A 20,746-nucleotide genomic window follows, 5' to 3' on the forward strand; every position below is an offset into this window, starting at 1 on the left:
GACAATGTGTGAGGTCACAAAGCCACAGAACTGGACCTGGTCATCACATTGTTCAGGACTATCTCAATTTCAAAATCATGAAAAACTGAATGCATATTCAGAAGAGTTAGGTTCTTAATTGAATAGAAATTATGGATGTGTATGTGTTATTAGTGTACTTATCTTATAACTGTCTTGTTTACTATTTAGTAAAGACCATAGTTTTTCTATTTTTTGCATAATTTGATGCAAATTATGGATTTACTTTACATCTTTATCAGATTACTAAGCATATAACTTTTATATGTTTGGTGTCAAATATAGACCACATTACTTCTAGATTTTGTCTAATTTAATACAAATGATGGATTATTAAATGTTATTACTGTTTATTGGAGTTTATTGGTTCACTTTGCTTTTAACTTTTTAACCATATCAATTCAAAAGTATAGCTTATCACATCTCGTTAGTGTACTCTAAAATAAAGTGCGTCTGGAAAAAGAATAAAGCAAGGATTAATATATAGCACACTAGCGAGAAAAGCAGAGAGGCAGAGAAGCAGTAGGAGGTCTGCAGGTAGGTCTGCATTATGTTGATCCAGGTGTAAATGGACCGTGTTCAGCCACACAATAGAACGTGAATGGAGGAACCATAAAACAGGCTGTGTCTGCATTGTTCAAAGCTGAGAGTATTGATGGTACTGTAAACCATCAACATTATTCACCCTTGGATAGTTTCTTATACCTGACAAGACTGCAGGGAAAGCAGGAGACATTATGTTTGACTAGAATGCAGAGGTAGGAGGCATCTGGCAACCCTTCTGTGGGTCTTTTTTGGCATGTGGATCTGCATCTCGCTCTCATTCTGTTTCACACACTCATTGTTTCTTTAAGTGAATGGAACAACGTATCATTTGTTTCTCTATTTGATCAACTTAATTACGTGCATACTTTTACTGCTATTACTAACAATTTTATTCTTGCTTAGCAAACAAGCTAACACCTCTATGACCTTGAAAATGCAGCAGGTGCATCAGTTATGATACTTTATTGGCTGAACGTCAGAAGTATCACCCATAATCCCTCCCCCACTGACCGTCACAAGAAACTAATGGATAACATCCAAGTCTTTCAAAGTCCATTCCTTAAGTTTGTAACAAAGGCTCTAAATCAAAGACTTGTAGTCTCAACCTTGCCTAGCCATAATCTGATTGCATCATCTGGGTTATTTTTTCAAACTTTGTAAAACTCCTCCAGAGTTATGTAAGACATTATTCAACTATTTTCATAGCAGTACTCCCCATGACATGTAAACTGATCTCCATGTGTAAAAACAGTGGAGTCATCCTTTACAACCTTGTTTTTCAGGGCTGCTATGACTTTGAAACAACCTTGAAGCAGGCTGTAGAACAGTGGTGGTGTAGTTACCTGTGGGAGCAGCGTGTCCGTTCTCCTGGCCGGCGTGTGCTGGGGCGGGGTCCACCTCTATTGGCTCCTCTCTCTCAATGCTCTGAAACACATTGAACCGTATAGTTAACAACAACACACTAGCACCCTTTATTGCTTTTAAAGGAGCATGAAGTCATATTTGACCTTCACTGGCGATCAGCAGGAGGGCTGTTGGTGGAGTATTTCTACTTCCAAGACAGTTCAAGCTGGAAAATTAGTTTTAAAACAGAAATATAAGCACCTGGTGAATTAATCATTCTGGATTAGTTGTATAGACTGATGGTAGTGTTTGTTCTTTTTGCCATTCTGAACTCGTGCAAGTTTTTGTTTGGAGTCATTCGTAAACCAACATGTGTTTGGATGGCAGAAAGTCAGGGCATCATGTTCTCCTTGTTTTAACAGAAAAAGAAATCCAGATGTCCGGAGCTCATTGAGTCATTGTTGGACCATTTTAAGTTTTGGACCTTCCTCCAACATATGGGCTTTTTTGACATGACTTCAGACAGAACAAAACAAATCGGCAAAGCTTGACACGACTCGACACACTTCAAAGTTGGCCGGCATGTGTGGATAAATGAGCTGGTTGATGTAGCCGTCAGAGGCACCGGGGTGTTCTGTTCTGTTCTATGTGTCTGCCTCCCCTCCTTTGATAAGACTTGAGTGGTCTTTGTTTTAAATCAGGCACTACTGTCCCTGAGACACCCAGTGACGGGAAGGCTGCCCACATCCGGCAGCGTGACTCCTAAAATGATTGAGCTCAAATTTTAATGTCAAACATCTTAAATATCTTCGGCTCGTATTTCAAAGGCTACGTGTCCCTGTGTTTCTCCCGTCTCTGTGATCAGTGCAGACAACTCTCCAAACACAATCAGCCACATGGAAACAACTATTCACTCTCCTGAGCAGATACTTCTATCTCAAGCTCTCACCCGCATGGTGCTGCTGACCCACATAGGTTGTGGGTCAAGCTGTCACTTTCCATGTGGCCCTGTCAAACAGACAGATGGAAATTGTTGTGTTGATATTTGGCCTCGCAACACGAGCCCGGTCAATAGTGCAGCGCTGATAGCTGCGCACGTTTTCTCAAGGTCGGTATCAAACCACATGTCTCAGTGTATCTGTGTTGGTCTGACAGACCCTGAAACAGGCTTTGAGGAGACGTAACGCACCCTCAGGCAGTCATTTTGGAGATCCTCAGCTCTTTGGCAACAGATAACTTGAACAGCTGGTTGTGTTTAACACTTGGCTCTCACACAGGAATGAAGCAGACAAGGCTGATTTCTGCGCTGTGTCTGACCGAGAACCTTATTTCACCACTGATGCATCTGATGCATCAATTCTTTGTTTAGATAACGTCACCATGTTTGGAAGAAGAACCGCAGCATCTGGCCCGCTTGCCTCTGCTGTCAGAAACCCCTAAATGAACGGATAGAGACGAGACCACATGGACAAACAAACGGAACCAATCACATTCATTTGCAGTCAGTTGAAAGGGAACAAAGTTTGTTCCTAAACCTTTTTTAACACCGTTGATTCTGTGGGAAATATCTCTTTGGCTGCTAAATGTTCAACACCAGGTGATCACTGTCTTTGACTGCAGATTGGTGCTGTGGTGGCACACAACGGGTTTATCACAGCTAATACCCTGAAACCAGCTGCCTGCTGCTGCTGGAAATGATACTGATGAGAGCAGTGAGACTGGACCAAGACAGTAACGCAATGAATGCGACAGGCACCATCTGTGGTGTTCAGATGATGGTGTACTGGAAGACTGTACTGAGTCTGTGCTGGATCTGGGCACATGCCTCTGGCCTCCTTGCCCCCCGGCAGAGTGGAAAAGATCATCACCTTCCAACATGAAATACTGTTTAACATATATTTCAAAATATCTTATATAATATCAAAAACAATCTCTGATCTAATGCCTTATTTTCAATGTATTTCAGTGTGTTTATTCATTTGTTGAACCCACACAAAATAAGCTACACTTTTCCCCTATTCCCCTCCAGCCTGGATGAGAATAAGGGAAAAACTGAGGACTTCTGGAGAAAATATCATCACGTATGAACAGGTGAGGAAGGCGCAGAGGGGATTGCTTGTGTACTGCATTATTGGAAATGAGGCCGAAAGCCATCCATGGTAGTGAGGTAGAAACAGCTGGCGATCCAGCAGGAGGTGGGAGAAATGCAGAATGTCTGGCTCTGAGAAGAGGGCTTTGCAGGCTTAATTACTCAGATCATCAGACGTCCACAGCGGGTCAGAGGGGGAAACCAGCTGCTGAGGCTCCTATAAACTCTCTGGTGTCTCCACGTCTGTTTTGCTGGCAGAACACACTGGTGCTTTCACCTAACATGGCACAGCACTGATGCACACAAACATGCATACACAAACACTTTGGCACCAGAACTTCACGAGCATGCACACACAAACATCAAGTGATATCTGATAGACTTACTCCCAACATGAGGTGCTGATTTGTGGGGATCATCAGCTTTTTATTTTTAAATATAGATGTCAGCAACAAGATGTCGCCAATCGTTCAGAAACAATCCTGGCTTTATATATGCTTCACTCTGCTTTAAAGGTGCAACATGCAATCATTTAGGTTAAAAAACATTCAAAAATTAACTAATTGTATCAATAGAATGTGAAGAAATAATCATTTTTCATGTTATGTCTTTGTATTGTATTATTCTCAGTATGAATTAGACAGGTGGCTGATTTTTACGTACTGCATCTTTAACGCTATGTTGACCTGCTTCCTGGTCTTAACCAAAGTTCAAATATTGCATTTCATCCCTGCTTTATCATTTTAACTTCTTTCTTGCAGTTTCTTTATGTGCAAAATGTGATAATAAACTTTTCTTGCTCAATAGACACAGGACCATTTGAAATCTTTGGTGTCATAGGCTGGATGCTATCGAGCGCAGTGTTCTGCTAGAGGTCAATATTGCTACCAGCATCTGCTCCAAAGCAAATATTTATACATTGAGGAGGTGTGGATATGTAAGTCTGCAACAGCAATGAAACATTGTGCAAATACACAGCTGCTCCAGCGGGACTCAGTGTCCATAGTAACTGCTACCTGCCTCAGTTTTGGGAAACCTTTATATCTTTATGCTTTTAAAAAAAAAATAAATAAATAAAAGTGTTGGACACTCTCACACAACTGGAAAATATTCTTTATGTTGGGGTGAGGTCACAGGTTATTACAAACAACTACTTTATACATTTAAAAGAGATTTTATGATTTTCTCGAATCTCTTAAACTGAAATTGTAGCATGCTAACAATGAAAACAATGAGGCCCAGTAATGTCAGTTGGTCAGTGCAGCACCAGGGTGAGATTTCTTGACAAATATTGGATTGATGAAAATCAAGTTTAATTCAGACAATCGTGTTCCCCACAGAATAGCAGGAAGTAGTTTTACCTCTTCTCGTGAGGCAACTGGTTTAGCGCAATCACATGTTCATGCCAGGTCTCGAGCTATGTGCACTCCCAAAACTAGTCCTTTGCCAAGAGTCAAAGGGTTGATGAATCCCTGTATCCTTGGAAATTAGCAATCAAATTTAAAGATCATCGCCTCAGTCTGGTGGCAGCTTCTCAAACCCATATCAGTCAGTAAGAGTCATGTTTTTCTTTATTGGCAGACACGTGTGTGTTAGAGTGTTAGCTGCCTACTGATAAGGCTAAACTTAGCATCATGTCAAGATGACGCTCAAACAGACCTTGCAGAGCTGTTTCAGGATCCCTTGATAGACACACAGGAGGTGTATTTACATTTCTCTTCATCTCAATTTGTCCCTGACTCCCATAAAGTAAATCAGACAAAGTTAAAGCTTGAAGGGGAATGACCAGTTGTTTAGTCTGGGCTGCTGTTAGCAGCTGTCATCGTCTTCTAGCTCTTCATAGAAGAAGAAAAACATCTGAACACATCTGCAACATCTCTGTCAAAGCAGTCTCATAATGGAGATACAGAAGAGTAGGGAGACAAAAGCTAGCTTTTCTTTCTTTGCTGACTCCCTGGTAGTGTATCATTGCGTCCTGAGAAGTGTTTGGTGACGTTACTCATTACATCGCAAGATAGCTGCTATTAAGAAGTAACTTGTTACGTTACCGCGTTATTTGCTGAGAAAAGTAAAGCGTTCAAGTACTTTAGAGTCACCATAAATTACGGCAAAACCGCATGCCGCGCACAGTCAGTAACTCTAAGTCCTAATAATAGGGATGACAGACGCAATTTAACATTTCCAGCTTTTTATTTTGCTGATAATCTGACAGTGAACTGGCAGAGGCAGACAGTATTAGGCACAGCTGTGTCAATGAAAACAATACAACGCAGGCTCTTATAGGGCTCTCTGACATGCACGTAGCCTCCAGGTACAAATTGTTCTTGTCCTTTCTGCCTGAAAATTCAAAATAATGGGAATATTTCCACAAAGTTAATGCTGTCCTCTCTGCCATCTTGCAACACTGAATTAGCTAGCTTGCACGTGTACTGAGACAACTGTAGGTTACTGTTCCACCTGCACGCAGCCACCTGCTGAGCAGCAGGAGAGTAACAAGAACAGAGCAAAAGCTTCAGGAATTTTATTCAATCTTAGTGCCATCAAAAGGGGGAAAAAATGACATTTTTTCCAATCTTTTATTGATTGCAGCACTAATGGGTTACCTTACTTGTTACAACAAAAAAGTAATCCAAGTAACAGATTACTTTGTAAAAAGTTAAGCCCCAACACTGATCGTGAGTGGGGAGCAATAAAATGTTGGACGAAATGGGTGAAACAGAGCAGAATTTGTGGAACAGCCCTCGGTGTGTCTAAGAGCAGAGACGGATGAGGAGGAGGAAAGAAACAGATGAAGAGGAAGGAAAGGAAGGAATCTGCCATCTTTACTTGCACTCGAAACTTAATTGCACACATCAAATTCTGACAAAAAAGACCACCGGCTTGAAATGCCATTCAACAAAAAAGATAAATCAAAGCGTGTTGTAAAGAGCTTTCATGTAATGGGTGAACTGTTGTTTGTTGTACAATTAATCTAAAAAATAAAAAAAAGAAAGAAAATGATCCTGGTAATTACAATATATTAGCCTGATTCTATGAGACAATGTAACATACTGAAACTTATAACTGTTCCTCTTCCGACGTCTCAGTGGGAGTTTTGACTTTTAATGCTAACAAAATGTCCACCAGAGCATTTGCAAATACCACAATATTGTTACTTTTGAACGACGGGAAAACCTGGGAAACCTGTCTGTGCAAACAGGAGGAGGTATGAGGGTGCTGGGTGAGCGCCATGTCTTGTGTTTAGTCAGAAGACATTGTTCAGCTGTCAGAGGCAACTTCATCACTGACACTTTGATAAAGACCTGGTAGGGGTGGGGGTGAGCTATGAATGGGACATATTTGATGAGGGTACACTGCTGGGAAACATACAGTTCCATCATAACAGTGGCCCAGCGCTGTGTTGGCTCTGTGCTCCAACACTGCATTTGATGCTTTTTTGTTATGTCTTTAAATATTATCTAATTTAGGTGACAGAAAATAGGTTAAATAGAAGAGTTAAAAGAATAGTTTCACATTTTGGGAATTTCACTTTCTGACTTTCTTCTTTAAAGGTTAAATCAGAAGACTGATACCACTTTCATTTAGGTCACTGAATATGAAGCTAGAGCCAGTTATTTAAATGTAGAGGTTCTGGTAGACAGACTTATTTTCCCTTTGGACACAGCCTAACAAGCCGTTTATCCAATTCCAGTCTTTATCTTAAGTTTGTAGGAATTTAAGTTGAAAACACTGAAAAATTAACACAAATTATCAACTGACTGTGAACAATTACCAATTTTGACAACATGATGTCTGTGTGTTGTGTTGCTGGGATATCTACTGAAGTTAGCATGCTAGCCAGCCAGTCCCAGCCTGTCATGTCCAAAGTTCCTGTGGCACTGACCCGATAGCTGCACGAGAATGTCAGCTACCTAGCTAAGGGGCAGCTGCAGTTAGCAGCAGTTAGTGGTTGTTCTGGTGATATGTTGTCCCCTATTTATCCGAGTATTAAAATGGCAGGCGGACAATTTTTACATATTGCACGTTTAAGCTAATAAACTGTTGACATTAAGCTTACCTAGCTTTATCCAAATTATCACATCATGTCTAGTTTGTTTAATTCAAACACACAGACCTTTAAATAAGTTGTGGTTTCATTGTGAGCTATCTGCTGTGACTATTTCCAGCTAATGTAAGCTTCCCTCTAGGCTGACAGAGGACTCCTGCTCTGTAATTTCCTCCCGGGAGTCTATAGAGGAATCCTCTCAGAGGAAGAGACATATTCAAACCACCTGTTCGTCATATACAACCATGCAGCCTGCAATTTCTATGCTAGAAAAATCGCAGGAAACACCACATTAGGCAGAGAGTGGAAAATATGACAAGCCTTTGAACTAAGAGGATAAAAAACGTAATTGCAGGTGAGCCACTGTACAGGGGTTTTCTTTCATAAACACAGCACCACTGAATGCAAGTTACAGTCCTGGCTGCTGGCATGACAAGATTTCACATATGCTTCTCTGCAAACTGCATCTAATGCTTTTGTGATTCTTTTGAGGTCTTTAACAATCTCTTGCTATGATTATAAAAAGGCATTCAACCCTCTGTTCATGGTTAGAGATACAGACCAGTTCAATGGATAGTGATGTCACGTGGGCATTCCTTTATAAAGCAACAATAATTACTTAACATTTTAATTAATTAATTTTCTAGGGGATTTTCTTAGTTTTGGACAATCAACTATACAAGTGTTTGTGGTCCTAAATACATAAGGTCCTCTTTAACAGCTCAATAACACACTCATCACTGTTTAATCACTTAAAATCTAAAGGTATGTATATGTAAGAAATTGACCACATGTCAGACATATACTCAAAACAATGAGGGGGCAGCATATCACCTGGGTAACTGCTAACTGCTGCTACCTGGAGGTGCCATTAGCTAGTTAGCTCGGTTATCCGTTCATCTAGTGGTCCAGACTGGGTGCTCAGGAGAACTGGGGGAGTGCTGGTGTTTACAGAAGCTTTTGACTGGGACGGGACAGGGCTGGCTGACTGGTTACCATGGTTAACAGTGCAGACATCATAATATCAAACATGTTACTTCTTCACAGTCCATTGATAAATAAACATGATTTTGGACTGATACTATAATTAGATGTAGCAGGACTCAAGGACTCAATCATTGTCTTGTTTTTTTTAACCGTTGTTAAAAGAAATGACAAGAACAAAGCACATATATCATATAAGACCTGCTCACAGTGACAGATCTCTACGCATTATAGAGGAAGAACAGTATCTCCTCTGGGACAAGTATCTATGAGAAATGGGTCCTTTGCCTTTTGGGGAAAAAAAATCATTATTCACTCTCTCCTCTATAACATCCAGTTCCAACATAAGTAAACAATAGAGAGTCGTCTTCCCTGTCCCCCTTCCTTCCTGTTCTCCTCTCCTCCTCTGTTCCCGGCAGTGAGGCAGAGAAGTGTAGGATGAGGTGGGGGAGTCTGACATGCTGACCTCAGCTCTACCCTCACTCCCATTTCTATTGGGAGTTTGACGATACTGTACAGGTGGTGTGAGTGTAAGAGCATACATGTGTTTTTGCTTGTGCGTGCTCCAGTAGTAGCTGTCATGTGGTCTTATCAAAACCAAATCCATGTTTTTTTCATCAGAGCTGCATTACAAATTCAATATGATATTATGACACCATTTAGACTGATTAGCATTTTCTGCCAGCAGCAGCTCTAAGAAAGTAGTGGTGCTTAGTCCACCACTTCGGTCCAGAGTAAAATATCTCCGCATATATCAGATCAGCAATCATGATCCCCATACGATGTCTCTTAATGACAGAAGTAATTTGGAGTTCAGGACACTTCTTGCTTAAGGCCCACCACAAACCACCCAGACTTAAACCAACTGCCTTTACCTGACCACCCGTTGCCTCTCATCTGACCCGTTCAGCAGAAAAGTTGCATTGAACATACCGCCTCGACGTGCTGCCAACGCCACAGTAACGCGTATGTTCTGCACTTGCGCGAGATGCAATAAGCCTTGAAACCAAAAACCTTCCTTACTAGACTGCCCATTTTACATCATGAGCTTGCAGCCACCTCACTAATTCATTCATAAAAAAATTCCTTAACTTTTCATGTAGAGCCCAATCCCTGCAGAAATAATGACATTACAATAAGCCTCAGCTGTACTGTGTTTAGTGCTGGTTAGCCAATGTTAGCATGCTAACTGACTAAACTAAGGTGGTGGAAATGTAGGCATTAATTGCTAAATATTGACTTGTTAGCATTATCAGTGTAAGCATTCTCAAGTTTGCTGTTAATTCACAACACTGGTTTTAAGTTCAGTCTCAGAGCTGCTAGCATGGCCTGAGGTCGTTTTTAGGAGTTAACTTAAATGCACAACTGTAAAGACCACAATCTAATCAAATAATAGTCCAAAATGGACAATAAAGAGTAGTTACAGCTGCGTAGTGAGCGGTGAGGGGGTGAATGGAGCACATTGGTAGGTAAGTGGCCCAGAAGTGTCAAACCAAATGCAAGAGCCACTTGGATTGTGGTGGCTTTTGCATTCTGACTCCGGCTTGATGGCTGGTGATAGAGTCACTTAAAAGTCAGCAGACATCATGATGATAACCATCTCCATCTGCCGACGTCATGGCCTGTATCATGTTTCTGCTTGGCCCTGAACCTACCCTGGCCTGCAGCAAAACAAATAAACACACAGAAGACATGCAGAACCAGCCTAGCGTGAAGCTCTCATCACCCTGAGGAGTGGAGACAAGTCTAAAAGTCCAAAAGTTTGGTCTGGAGGCTCACATGATTTTCACACGTCAGACTGCATGTATGTACAGTATATAGGTTCACTGTTCTCTTTTTCTCTTTATTTTGTGCCCTTTAAAAAGCATTCACCCCCTTAACTGTTTTCCCCATTTATTGCTTTTATAAATGGAATCATGGTGCAAACATTTTAGCTTTTTTGCCCCAAAAAATTACAAAAAAAAAACTTCCAACACCTGCTTCAAAGTGACCTAATTCAACAGCGGACCAGTTGACTGGTGCTACTAGTCTCACAATTAGTGAAATGTAGATCACCTGACTGCAGTGAATGTGTCTCACGTGATTGTGGTACAAATACACTGGAACATCCAGTCACTGGTTAATCAGTACAGACATACCATTAGGACAAAAGAACACACCAAGCATCTCTGTGAAAAGGTCACTGAACATCCCCCAGAGTTCAGTTAACTCCATCATTAACAAATGGAAGAAATATGGCACACGTGTAAATCTGCCTGTAGCAGGCCATCCTCATAAACTGAGTGGCCATACAAGAAGGAGAATTCTGAGGGAGGCCACAGAGACACCCATAACACCTATAAGCTTCATCAGCTGAGACGGGAGACACTCTGCATACAGCAACTGTTGCCTGGGTTCTGCACCAGTCAAAGCTTTATGGGAGAGCGGCAAAGACTCTCTTTGACCATGATGCCGTTTATAAAAGCAATAAGAGGGGGACACAATTAAGGGGGTGAATACTTTTTACAGGCACTATATCTACTGTGATTCTTCACAGCAGTGGCTTGAATACTGTGATTATCACAGTAACTCTGTGTTTGCCATCACTTTTGACTGCAAAACACAGTATTCTACTGTGAAATGGAATACTGGATTTCACAGCACATTTCAAGTCAGTATATGTTTTTCTTCCTTTTAGCTCTCTACACACCATGTTCTAGAGTTGAACTAGCCAGCTGTGTTTTATCTAAACACTGACGATTTGCTGTACCTGGTTATTTTGCATTTCTACTGTGACTGTAGCTGCTGTAATCACCCCATTTCCCTGCAGGGCTCCTAATAGTTTTATCTTGTTGTGAAAACAAATATGCTCTCTATGCAATAGGCTGCCTGTCCCCCTCCGACGCTGCATTATGTGACTTCTGCAGAGTTCATTTTTTGAATTTCATCCTCCTGGAGTTGACAGACAGATTGATTAAGTCGGGGTCATGTTCCTACCTCGCCTGGGCCCAATGGAGCAGTTATACGGGGTTCGCCCTCCTGTGGTCTTGAGACTTCATGTCTGATAGAAAACTCTCTCACCCGTGCCCCACACTTCTCAAACCAAATTTCATAAAAGTGCCTTCTGGGCATTCCTCCAGGACACTGCATCTGAGCGCAGCTAAATGAAATTGTGAGGTATCCCCACAGTGGATGGAGCTGACATAGCCAAAGGGGCAACCTTGAAATCTACTTTCTGAAATTGAGTTCCAGAGGGCAACAAGGGTGAGCCGTCCCATCAGCCAGTCAGTTATTAACCTGTTTCCAAAGAGATGATGACGGGAACACGGCCTATTGTCTGGAAGTCATTAAGAGAGCCAGGGGTAGCCAGGGAGTGGCCGCATACCTCTGTTAAACCCCCGGCATGTGTACGCACACACACGCACACACACGCACACACACGCACACACACGCACACACACACACACACACACTTGCGTTCTCTCCTCAGCTGTGCCCTGTTTTCACTTTTATTTCTTTCTTCTCTATCAGTCTCAGTCTATTTTAACTTCTTACTGAAAGCATGTCTTTATCAGAGTAAATATTGCCAAACCAACATTAGAAATGGCCTAAGCAGTAAGTAGTTTACATTGCCATAACACTCAAAATAACAACAGAGGGGACAGACAGACCAACAACCATGCAGAGATGAATTCATAATGACATTTAGTGAAATAAAAGCTCAATCTATGACAGGTTAACAAGTCCGATGACTACAACATATTTTTTTCCAAACATTGCATAAGCTTGTGAGAGTGTGTGTTTAAAAGTCTGCTTTCTGTCTCCTTCATGGCTGTATTAATAGCCACAAACGGGGGGATTGGTGCCAGGAATCCAGCCTTAAAATGTTGCCGAGCTCAGAGGGGGAGATTGGGGGAAGGGTGAGAGAATGGGGAAGGGGCCGCAGAGGCGGGGAGGAGTACACAGACGGACGGATAGATGGATGGATGGGTCTCACAAGAATTTTTGGACACACAGTGATCAGAAGTTGTAGCTGGGACAGTCCGAGCTGGCACAGTCTGGGGGGGGGCGGGGGGTTCCCTATCTTAGTCAGGGAAACACCACAGTGATGTCCTAGTCTGTAGAGTCACCTTCCATTCAGCATTCACTACTGACAAGGTGTTCAGGCACTTCAGGACCCGTGTTTACTGTGGGAGACATGTACAGCTGTTGGTATGGACATTGGGGCTTTTACTTGCACAAGTCTCTTTTAAAAGTGACGCAATGAAACAAAGGGAAATTGTGTTAATGTATCTGGGAGTCAGTACAAAGCAGTTAAATAACCTCTTTCATTCAGGGAATGATGAAAACAAGCTATATTAAAACATTAAAACATTGAAAACCTTTTCATTATGTGCTATGTGTTTTAGTGCTGCATGTTTGTTTTGGGCAGGTGGGAGGGAGGGAAGCTGTTTCAAGGGAGACTTTAAATGAGACAACCACGCCATTTTGAAAAAAGTGATGTACACCTAACCCTATGTTTAAAATCAATAAAGATATGTTATACAAAAAAAAAAAACAATCATCATTTGAATGTGGTGTGTGAATGGTGAATGCAACAAGTGCTTTGAGTTGTCAGTAGATTGTAAAGGTGGTATAGAAATGCAAGTAATCCAAAATTCAGTAATTGACAGCATGGCAGAACCCCCCCTTCACAACAAAAAATAAATAAATAAATAAAAAATTAAGAGAATATGCTTTTACTACTACCCAGACAGGAGAACAGCAGATGGATCAAAACAACCATTCACTTTTTCCATACATAATACTAAAGGAAGGTCTGCGCATGTATTAATGTTGCCCCAGCAGTCAGTAATCACAGTGTAGTTCAGTTTGTACTGGGATCACAATCAATCCACCAGGCTATTCTCAGACTGTGACTAAACTAAAACACAGCAGAGGTCTGCTGCTCGTAAGGGTGAATGTGCAGATAAGAAACGTTAGTAGGAGATGGAGCTAATGGGTGCACAAGGAGGAATGGAGGGGGAGTGCAACCTGGTGAAATCTGCACCAACTCACACACACATCATCATTCACATCATGTGCTGGTCCCTCTGACGGATCAAATCAGACCGTCATATGGCAGCCTGAATGTTTCATGTGGCTTGTGTCTCGCAGCAGTGGTGCTGTGAGTACAGATGTTTCTCTAAATTAAGATCAAATCCAGTTGCTTCCTGCAAAGATCTATTGATTCAATTATCTGTTTTCCAGCCAAATCTCCTACTCAGTTTGTACTGCACTGTTGATGGCTGGAAAACTTCACGATGAAAACCTTCATCTATGCAGCCTGTCCAGCCATACATGAAACACACACCACCCCAAATTCAACTTTTCAATCTCAAGAAATCATTTTTTACACAACGTGTGATGCAAGTGCTGTAACAAGCCATAAATCCAGTGAATCCAGTGTCTGCACACTGAGAACTGTAGATAACCTTCTAACCTGGCAGCTAATGAACACCCAGCCCCAGCACACAGCGCTGGAGGAATGTAGTGTGTCTAATGCTCTGCAGTACTGGAGTCTGGAGTAGTACAAGTGTGGTCTGGGAAGTTTATTATTTAACTGTGAAAGAAAGACAGCACAGACAGAAGGAAATGTTAAAGATGAAGAAGTATTACAGTAATGTGCATTTAAGTAAATATGAAACTTTCATTTGATTTTGAAAAATATAATACTCCCAGCAGTATTATGGGTAATGAGTGCCTCAATATTTGGGTAATCAACACATTTCATTTCCTATCAATTTTTCACAATAAAAGTCCCCTGTTAAATTGTTATGTAAAAGCTTTTATGTTGAAGTGACAAAACCAGGAAATGCTGGGTTTACACCAGCAGGAGCTATGTCTTTGAGACTCCACCCTCCATTGGAAGTCTGCCATCTGTCTCTGTTTATAATTTGTTCTCTCCCCGCCCTCGATGAAAAAACCTTGATGACATCACTATGACATCATCAGGGCTATTTTGGCAGGCTCTACAAAGCTCCTCCAGCACCAAAGAGAATATTTTTTACAGCTTTTTCTCACAGGTGGTGAATTACTAGGTGCACTTACTAATTCAAGTCTGGAGCTTTAACCACAGGATTGCTCCAGTCTGCCCCTCCATACACAACCACCTGATATCAGAGGTCTATATAGAGGGACAGTTTGCCCGAAAAACGAAAATTCAGTCAATTCAGCCATACTTTGGATTTGTCAGCTGATTTGTTTTAAGACACATAAAAAAATAAAAAAAAACATAAAAATGGGCGTCAAACAGCTCGACCAGGGAAATCCAAGCTACCAGAAGCCTGCTAGATGTCCGGTTGAGCTTGTGTACTTGATGTACGTGTAGTGATGATTTAGACATTAAAAAGGTCAAAATAGCGTCTTTTCAAATCGGTATGGGAATGGGATTTGGATTATGCTGGATGAGCTGTATGGGGTCATTTTATGTTTTTCTTCAGTTGTATTTTTTTGTTACCAAGAATATAGAATCTCTGAATTTGCAGTTTTAAATTGACATGATAAGCCATCTCCTTTACAGCTGAGCAAATTACATCCATTTTTTTTTCTTTTTTTTTGTCAAACTATTCCAAAGCCAAGAAGGAATTTACAAGATCAGAGGCAAATAGCAGTTACAATCTGATGAGGTGAGATAAGGGTGAAAGAGAGAGATGGAGAAGAGAAGACGAATGAGTGAAAGAATAATTCAGAGGGGAGGAAGAGGGGAAGGTCCATTCTGTAATCTTTCCACACTCAATGTATTCCTGATGAGGCCAAAGAGCCCACAGCATGGCCCATTAAAACGACTGCTTTGGCACTGTAATTGGCAACAGCAGTCTCCTGACACGTGTGTGTGTGTGTGTGTGTGTGTGTGTGTGTGTGTGTGTGTGTGTGTGTGTGTGTAGGGGAGACAAGAAGAGAAAACAGAGGAGAAAGAGGTGACAATATTAAGGAGGTTTAGGTCTTTGTCCCAATCCTAATCTTGACTAATTCCTGTTGCTGAAAACTATCAGAGGACAGAAAAGAGCCACACAGCTGCGTCTACACACACTTCAAAAACCTTCCAGATGGAAATGCGTACACACTGACACACACAGCTTGGTCTCTGAGCAAATATTTGTATGCAAATTTCACTGTTCTGAATCAGATTTGGGAAACATATTGGGAAACATTACTCTTCATTTTGACAACATTTTGTCATTAAAAACATACCTGGAGTATAAAGCAAACTTGTGTTTATATTTCAGTTCAGCTGCTGAAAGAGCACCAAATCTTCCGTTTGATTTCTTGTTTGAAGAGAACAGTGGAAAAAAAGCAAAAAGAAAGTATTCATGATTTATACATGTGTGCTGCAGGTGTGTTTTTAATGTGAACGAGATCATGCTGATGTGCTGCAGGTGTCTTTTGCAGATCTGCATGTGTGCGTGTATGTGTGTGTGTGGACGTGGAGGTGTGTGTGTGTCATCAAGTGACGGCGTGCCAGGTCACGGTGAAGGTGCACATCGACAGCTGGAGAGCAGGCGGGAAGACAAGACACGCCAATACACATCTCTCTGGCACAGTCTGCTTCCAGCTGGGGTTCAAGTCACTAAGAATGCCCTCAGTGTGTTGTTGTGTGCATGTGTGTGTGTGTGTATGTGCGTGCGTGTGCGACTCGTGCTGTATCATGTCAATCAGGCCTGTTTGAACAGCCAGCTGAACTCAACGTACTGTATCTTCCTATCCTGACAGACAGGTGAGGGCGTGGCAGGAAGAGCAAGCTGCCATTATGATTCAAACAGCAGTGTGTCAGGATCTGACTGCGTGGATGAAAAAATGGCATGGCGCTGATTACCAAGACATGAGAAGAGGAGCAGCGTAGAGACTGTGAACCTTGCATGTGCATGTGCATGGAAACAGTACATGAGTATTTTCTGTATGTTTGATGTGAGCTCTGTGCGGGGGATCTCCCGTGGCAGAAACACAGAAACAAAGGTGCCCTTGTGGTGTTTCACTCTGAACCACATGATTCCACATAAGATAACATTCTTCCACAAAATACTTTGGTAATGACAGATACAGGAGGAACGGCGATTTGCATAATTGTCATATCTGTATCTGCAATTCAGTGTGTGCACATACTTTGCATGAAGTTAGATATTGAAGTAGACTTTGGTATGCAAGACTGAAAACCTGAACCAAACCTTTACAGGCAGACTTCAGGGTAAAGCAAACGTGCAAGGCCCACAAGGTTACCACTACTGTAACATCATTCAGAGGTATAACCTTCTAACCCTTGAAAATATGGTGCGTCTTGCTGATGTTTGTTTAGTGTACAAGGGTATCAATGCTCTAGCCCCTCCCCCATTAAAAGAGTTCATAATACAATACAGCGTAGATCTCCTGAGTCTAGGAAATCAACTCAGACATGTACTCATGTATTTTTATATTTTGTAACTGCTCTTATGCTGTAATTTTTTTTCTCTGTCTCCTGCCCAATGAATGCAGATGTAAATTAGCTTTTAGCTAACTCTGGACCAGCTTAGAGGCTGTGCACTGTCTCTGTGAAATAAACGGATAAGATACATACAGAGCTGATGTTGTCCATAGCAGTCTGTATCATTTTGGAAAGCCGATTCCAAAACTGTGTCGTATCATTGCCATCTCAACCTGCTGCCTGCTGCGCTCCATTATATGCACACTCAGTTTGCATGAGGGATGTGTGCGAGGATAGAGGTATGTGTAGGCGTAATGTGTCCCAGCTTTGTGTCAGCTGTGACTTTACAGGCAAGACGAAATAGCGAGCCTCACCGAGGACCACCTCTGCTCCAAGTAAAAAGAGTCTGAATACTGGCCCCATAAATGTCATACTTTCCAGAGCAGGACTCAGCACCCTGGAAGTGATTAACATCCTCTGTGGCCCTCCTCCTGCCATTCACCTCAGCCACTCGGTCCCAGTATCATATGATTCTGCAGTATATTACTTAAGGAGTCAATGTCCAAAAGGTGTCCAGAATCCACAAAAGTAAGGAAATAAATAAAATATGTCTCCCGATGAAGCTCGTGTATTTTTACTTTTGTGCAAGTTTGTGTAGCATACCCCAGCCAGTGGAAGCATTTGGGTTAAAGTGGATCGTGTTGCAAGACTGCTCTGAGAAATTTCTGGCAAATTCCTTGCAATTAATAAAGGCATTGGTTGGATTTGCCTTCATTCTTGCCAATTCCAAAATACACTCAAATGTATGTAAACACAAAAGCCTGAAAATGGGAAGACAAAATAGAATAAATCTTGATAGTTACTCGTTCTGTTTCCAAATATTTAGACAGATTTGACAGATTAAATTTTTTCTGCTATGAAAAAAACCCACGTAAGTCTCTGATCAGGATAATGCCAGGAAAAAAAAAACATACACATCATCTATTGGCTGAGTGATGCAGCAACCACAGGATGGAAAGAAGGAGCGTCTGTATTTCTGTTTCATCAGTGTTGTAGTTTGAGTTGTGGTTTTGTTGTTTCCTGTTTTATTTTGAAGTTCTGCCCCCTTGTGCCATGTTTTGCTTTGCATTTCCTCCCTTAGTGTGATTTCCTGCCCTATTTCTGTGTTCACCCGTGTCCTATTAGTTAATCAGTCCATCATATAGTCTGTGTGCTCCCTGCTGTCCTTGCTAGTTGGTTTGTTTTGTTCCCCTGAGCCTGTTCCCGTGCCTCTGTGTCCCTTCTCCCATGGTTTATTTCTGGCTTTAATTCCTTGTGTTGTTCCTGGTTTGTACTTTGCTTTTCATGGTTTGAACTTTGTTTAGCTTTTGTGTTCGGGCTTTGTGTTTTTTTAAATTTTGTATTCTTTCAGATCTTGGTTTACAGCTTTTGTTATTAAAAACTTGATTTTTGTTCTTTACCCCGCCTGCCTCCTGAGTGTCTTGTGACTGGGTCCTCACTATTTCGCTCCACTTAACACAAGAGGCAAGAAGAGGCCAAGGAGGGGCACTAAAACACTGACACTGTCTGGTCATCGACGATGTGGTCAACTATGTAGATGAGACACAGACACAAGACACCATAAAACCAGTATTGATGGACTTGGAAAACAGGTTTGATTTTGACTTGACTCATCACTTTTGAAATGTATTCAGTGGAGTTTAGAGGGAGTTTCACAAGACCAGTGTTTGGACATCTCTTTTTCAAAACCAGAACCATGTAATCATTCTGGCCAAGTGAAAACATAGAATTACCCAAAACTGGACTGAGGAGGTTGGTATGGGACAAAAGCGATAATTACTTCTCCCCATTTCACAGTGCTGATTTGACATATTCGACTCAGGTCTGAAAACCACATTAACCGCACCTCCCAGAAGCCTGCTCAACTCATGTTACTTTTTCTTCATAAATCCTTATCCATGCTGGCTGAGGGCTGTTGTGCAATGGCAGTGACACAGCTGGTGACTCGCATGCATGGCGTAAGAAGAATTTAAAATGTGCGTGGGACAATTTCATCAGACGTTTGCCGCTCTTTCCTTCGACTTTTGTGTAACTGCATGAAGTGTGTTTGTCATATCATTTATTCTGGTATGTCATAGCACGTGGTTTGATACTATATCTGGCTGGAGTAGCGTGAGAAAATGTGAGAAAATCGGTAGGCCTACCTTACAGATCCCTAACCCAGATCATATATTTGAATATAAAAAAGAAAAAGTATGTATATTGAGTCAAGACTAATTCATAATAGCTTAAACTGCTTTATGGTAGTGGGTAAATAGCCCACTACCATAAAAAAATGGTAGTGAGTTCAACTACGAGGGAATAAAACAAAGATATGACTGCAATGATGCTATTTTTTAAATATTACATTAACATTTTTTTAAAAAGGTTTTACATTAAAAGTTATTTTACTTTTTAATTTCCATGCATTAAAAATCCATTTGTAATTAAATATTTTCAATTATTGGGTTACGGTTTTATCTTAAGTGTTAATTTGTATTTATTCCTGTCAAATTATATTTTAATGAAAAAGTAAATGTATTAAATTGATCACTATTAGTTTTTGATTCATCTTAATAACATCCTCCCTTCATAGAACACAACGTCAACCCTTTAACACCAGTCCCTGAATATATGGTTTAGAAATAGCACGTTAGACAACTAATTCTTGTCTCTTTTGCAGTCTGATCTCATAGTAAATTCATTGTGGCCAACTGAGCTCCCTCCATCTCTCTGGTTGTACATCAGACCACAGGGTCACCCAGGGGGTCGTGGACACAGGAGGGCAGCCAAGAACAGGCACTTGGCTGTTGGCACTAGACACGGTTCCCACTGACCTCCCTCCCTCTTGTCCAGCGGACTACCTGTGAGTGTAACTGACACGTCATTTATTTTCTATCTTGACTGGCTGTGTGGGTTGTGCTTGTGTTATTTAAAACAAACAACCAGTGGTGGAGCTGACGTGGTGGACTATGTGAAATGGTTGTCCCAGTAAACGGCCCCGATGACTGGCTATAGGCGCTACAGTGTCTCTGGGCTCATTTGGTAGAGCAGACAGGCCGGGTGGTGGGCCCCACCGACGCCCATGCTCATAAGATACATCCACACAGCCACAACACAGCCATAGTCAAACACACATTCTGCATCTTTACCACAGCAGCACACTCCTAATCTATATACGTCAAAGAAAAAAGAAATAAAGACGTAAAAAGCTAACATTAGGCTATAAGTGTACTCCATTGCGGTCACATGACATAAGTGTCACCACCACTTAGCATCTTACTGCACTTTAGTATAGGCATTATCATAGTGCATACTAAAAATGTATCAATTTACAAGTTTGGAAAGTAATGGTTAGGAAGTCCACTATGGTCCACCCGTAAAGATATATTGCGAGAGTGAGTAAGTTATCGCCATCTGGCAGGGCTTTGAAGCCGAACCTGTCCTTCAAAAGACCCTCTTCTTTATCCATTTCTGCTCAAGGAGTTTTGTTTCTGCTCGTCATTCATCAACTCACGCTTCCTGATTTCCCAAACTATGGGGCGAGTGTCATAACATGCGTGCATTAACCATGCGTTTAAAAAATGAACACCTTGCCACTTTGGCATAGAGGTATAAAGCAATATGGATGCTAAGTTTATGATATATTACGTCAACAGCTGTCAACTTTATAAACCTTAGTATATGTTGCCATGCCTTATTACAAACATTTAGTTTTATTAAGCCTTTCAAATGCATGATAATTTCTCATGAAAGTGCTTGTAAT

The 20,746-nt window shown here is 41.4% G+C and overlaps 1 protein-coding gene across 1 annotated transcript in view; it reads right to left on the reverse strand.

The window, feature by feature from the left end:
• The window catches only part of smtnl (smoothelin, like), a 32,355-nt gene that overhangs the window by 10,109 nt on the left and 1,500 nt on the right, over positions 1-20,746 (reverse strand). The window contains exon 3 of the mRNA XM_037086450.1: positions 1,407-1,488. Within this exon, the coding sequence (XP_036942345.1) occupies positions 1,407-1,488 (82 nt within the window). The remainder of the gene's footprint in view (positions 1-1,406; positions 1,489-20,746) is intronic.

Source organism: Acanthopagrus latus, chromosome 2 (assembly GCF_904848185.1).
Source record: "Acanthopagrus latus isolate v.2019 chromosome 2, fAcaLat1.1, whole genome shotgun sequence".
NCBI lineage: Eukaryota > Metazoa > Chordata > Actinopteri > Spariformes > Sparidae > Acanthopagrus > Acanthopagrus latus.